The following is a 3,759-nucleotide window of genomic DNA, read 5'->3' as shown; positions in this document are numbered from 1 at the left end:
AAATTCTTGCTAGGTTATTTATCCATGCTCATCGGGAGTGTGCACTCAATTTGTGTGATTGTGGAAATGATGTTTCTAGCCATCAGTTATTTATCCATGCTCATGGAGGGTGTGAACTAAATTTGTTTGATTGCGGAAATGATGTTTCTAGCCATTAGTGCCCGGCTATTGTTTTGAAGTGTTAGAAGCTCATATGTCGGAATGACATTGTCAGGTTCTTTATGTGTGACCTTGTGTTCACAGTGCATTGTCAGGTTGTAACATGACACTAACTCAATAACCTTATTAAGGCTATCCATTAAGGCTACCCGATATCCTCACAGATGAAAAAGCAAGCCACATAATCATCTAACTCCACAACCATTTCACAAGGTTGTGGAAATTGTGTCCTAAGGAACAAAAGAGAAAGAGAAAAAGAGCGATGAAAAAGGAGAAAGATAGAGAGAAGCCTTCAACGAAAGTTGTGAAAACCCCTCACTCCACAAGACAACCACTAGAACTTTGAATGGTATTCACTATCACTAATGGTGCCCATACCGGGTAGCCTAAGTCAAAGAAAAAACCCCCAAAATGATAAGCCATGAACACAATTTTAAATCCTAAATGGCTAAAACAAAACGTTATATAAAAAACGCCATTAAACCAAAAGTGTTGCAAGTTACAAAAACATACTTTCTCTACAATACAAATACATATTATGAGCTTAGAAGCCACCGACAACAAATGGCAAAACAGAAGTCTCGCAATACTTATCATCATTCTTTGTTTACCAGCATCAAATGACAAACAAAGCTAATTCAAAAAAAGAGCTCCACAGCATCATAACTTGATTTTTTTTCAGGATTTTTACAAAACAACCAAAATAGTAACATAAATATCACTTTCAATCTGAGATTCCTCAATAACCCACATCATTTCCATCCCCTATAACCGCTCTAACCAGTCAAAAATGCTGTCTTGTGATGAAAACTGTAAACCCTGCACATACATTTCAACAATGGAGTTACTTAACATGTGATTTTCCTCTAAAAAATAATTCAAAAATCAGTTTTTTTTCTTAAAATTTAGAAAAAATAGTTGACTCTTACAGCAAGGTTGAAATCTGGCGGAGTACCCAGGTCAAGATTCTCAAGATCACCAACCCCAGAACTTGCACCCACATTTGTATCAACATTAGAACAAGATTGAAGGGCATGAATGTCAAGATTCTCTTTACAAAACAGCGAGTCACCAAAATCATCTAAATCATCTAAATCAACCGCTTGTGAATCATCTTCCCAAATGGACAACTCCAAATTCTCCTTACCTTCAGCATTAGAACATGAAGGAAGGTATTTCTGCTCATCACACAACTCTGATTCCTAATCCAAAATCAAATAAAAAACAGTCAGCATTATCACCAAAAATTAAAAAAAAAAAAAAAAACATTAATCACCAGAAACAAGGACACACTAATCAACCTGTGGTGGTTGTGGTGGTGATTCAAGAACATAACCAGTGGTGACATCATCACAAGCAACAGACTTTCCAGCCCTAGGTGGATCAGGGGCACCAGTATTAGGAGTTCTTGGACTTGTTAAACTCATCCAAACATCTGACTCTTCATGGTTTTCCTGTTTTTGTGGCTGATAAAATATCTTGGAAACAACATATTGTCCTTCTTTTTCATCTTCAATGGTTCCTAAATGATATTGATGCATGACCCAATTCAATTTATAAGGCTTTGAACCCCCGCCAGCTGTCCCATAAAGAACCATAATCTTCTTGCATCCGATTTGAGCCCCATTTTGTATAACACCTTTTGTCTTGCCAGTTTTATGCCAACGAACATCATTTGTTAAACCAGATTCTTTGCTAATCTTGCGACGTTTTCTTTGACCTGTTGTATATGCATTTGTGTTCCTATAAAAGAAATGAACAGAGTTTCCATCTTTTGTAGCACCTATCAAAATACAAGTCAAAGTCAAAGTCAAAGTCAAACAATGATCTTGTCTTCTCAAATGTCAATGATAAAAGATTAGTCACAAACCAGGAAGATTTTCTGGGTGTTTGCAGCATATTCCTTCATCCACATCAATTGTGGGGATGAATTCATCAATGAATTGGTGTGGCTTTTTGTTTCCTACACCACATTTGGCTGCAAGATGTTCTAGAAGCTCAACATCAGTGGGTTCAAATTTAACACCAAGAGGAAACCCAGGCCACTCAACTGACACCTGCAAATTGAAATGCATATGAGGTGAAGTTTTCAGTTGTTTTTATAATATGAGAATTTGGAAGGAGTCATTCTTACATTGCTGTTATCAATCTTGTAATGGCATTGTGGGCATTCCCTGTTTGCTCCACAGTCTTTGATTTGATGGACTAAAGGAAGACTTGAAGTTTTTACTTTCCTTGCAATACTTCTACCATCAACAAGCCAACTTCTACAGCATTCAAAAGGGTAGATTACATTAGTGGGAAAGAAACCTAACTTTTGTTGAAAAGGAATAATAGTACAATAACCAGTGATCGTCTTTTCTCTAAAGATTGTGCAAAATGGGTAATGATGAAAGACTATCAATAAAACAAGGGCCTGTGATATTACATTTTCACTTATGCTTGGTATCCGCTAATTAGATTAAGAATGCATAAAAATACCATACCTAGAAATCATTTTCCTGAGCAGTTAAGAGATCATAATCTATAAATATGCATCAAAAGTTCAAAACCCTTTATTTACAGATTGCTTGTGCCTAGTTTCCTCATTGTTTCATACCATGAAAGGAAACCACTTCACGCATAAAGCTTAAGTTACATAAATGCATCTTATCTTAAGAGCCGAATGATTTCATAATGTACTCCTTTTTTTTTCTAGAAATAGAGTAACTCAATGCTCGCATAAAAATAGATGTAGGGATGCAGCTGATACCCAAAGTCAAACATACACACACACACACACACACATTCTACATCTATTTTCCATACGCTGGATACGAGCAAACTCAAATAAGAAGATAACAGTGTGCTTGAGACTTGGGTAAGTATTCAAGATAGATAATCACACACAGATAGATACAAACTGAGAGAACAAAGCTGGGTTCAAACGAGTAAGATTCGGTCGACTAAACCCTAGAAAAAACATCCTAGCTACGATCGGAAGTCCGTCTTTTAGGGCCATAAAAAAGCCCCCCAAAACGGGAAATCGGAAGGTTTCTATCATCAATGACAAAAAAAAATTACTTACTTCGCCATTCTTGGAAGGTAAAATCGAGACAAGATTGTTCAACATCAAATGGAGCTAGGATTGAGAGATGAAGACGCCGGAGTCTTGATGTAGGTGGAAAATATACCGCAATTTCCCCCTTCTTTCTCTACTGAACCAAGTTAAGTAGTGGAGGAGAGAGAGTGTGCGTTTGTTTGTGTTATGCGCGTGAGAGTGGATAAAGACACATACGAGCGGGAAATTGCAGAGTGGATCCGTTACTGAGGTCTGTCTTCCGAGCCTCAGACTCGGGTGCACCTCTCTGTTTTTTACAATGGCAAGTATATATTATCTACAGTTTTATTTTATTTTTCTTTTCATACAATATATGTAAATAATTTTTCTTATATTTTAATCTTTTTATTAATATAAATATTAATACTAACACTTAATAATAATCAAAATTTGGACTCAATATCTCACAGTATACTAATTATATGAATGTTTAATAATAAAAAAACTAGTAACCTTGTTTATTTTTAGGGTAAATGACACAAAAAACACTCTTTTTACAC

General features: G+C 36.0%; 1 protein-coding gene across 1 annotated transcript; it reads right to left on the bottom strand.

Moving 5' to 3' along the window:
- Positions 1 to 620: 620 nt before the first annotated feature.
- On the bottom strand, positions 621 to 3,389 carry LOC111876402 (SUPPRESSOR OF GAMMA RESPONSE 1). The gene is made up of 6 exons (XM_023872920.2): positions 3,227 to 3,389; positions 2,294 to 2,426; positions 2,030 to 2,216; positions 1,461 to 1,942; positions 1,089 to 1,361; positions 621 to 978 (listed from the first exon to the last, which is right to left on the bottom strand). The coding sequence occupies exons 1-6, from the start codon at positions 3,232 to 3,234 to the stop codon at positions 925 to 927; spliced, it is 1,137 nt and encodes a 378-aa protein (XP_023728688.1). The 5' UTR covers positions 3,235 to 3,389; the 3' UTR covers positions 621 to 924.
- Positions 3,390 to 3,759: the final 370 nt, after the last annotated feature.

Source organism: Lactuca sativa, chromosome 2 (genome assembly GCF_002870075.4).
Source record: "Lactuca sativa cultivar Salinas chromosome 2, Lsat_Salinas_v11, whole genome shotgun sequence".
Taxonomy (NCBI): Eukaryota; Viridiplantae; Streptophyta; class Magnoliopsida; order Asterales; family Asteraceae; genus Lactuca; species Lactuca sativa.
The sequence above is the reverse complement of the archived record's forward strand: the minus strand, read 5'-3'. Positions and strand labels throughout refer to the sequence as shown.

Excerpts from the sequence above, each read along its gene's own strand:
- LOC111876402 (XM_023872920.2), bottom strand. Across the intron at positions 1,943-2,029 it reads ACACCCAGAAAATCTTCCTG|GTGCTACAAAAGATGGAAAC; the intron begins GTTTGTGACTAA and ends GTATTTTGATAG. Across the intron at positions 979-1,088 it reads CGCCAGATTTCAACCTTGCT|GGTTTACAGTTTTCATCACA; the intron begins GTAAGAGTCAAC and ends ATGTATGTGCAG.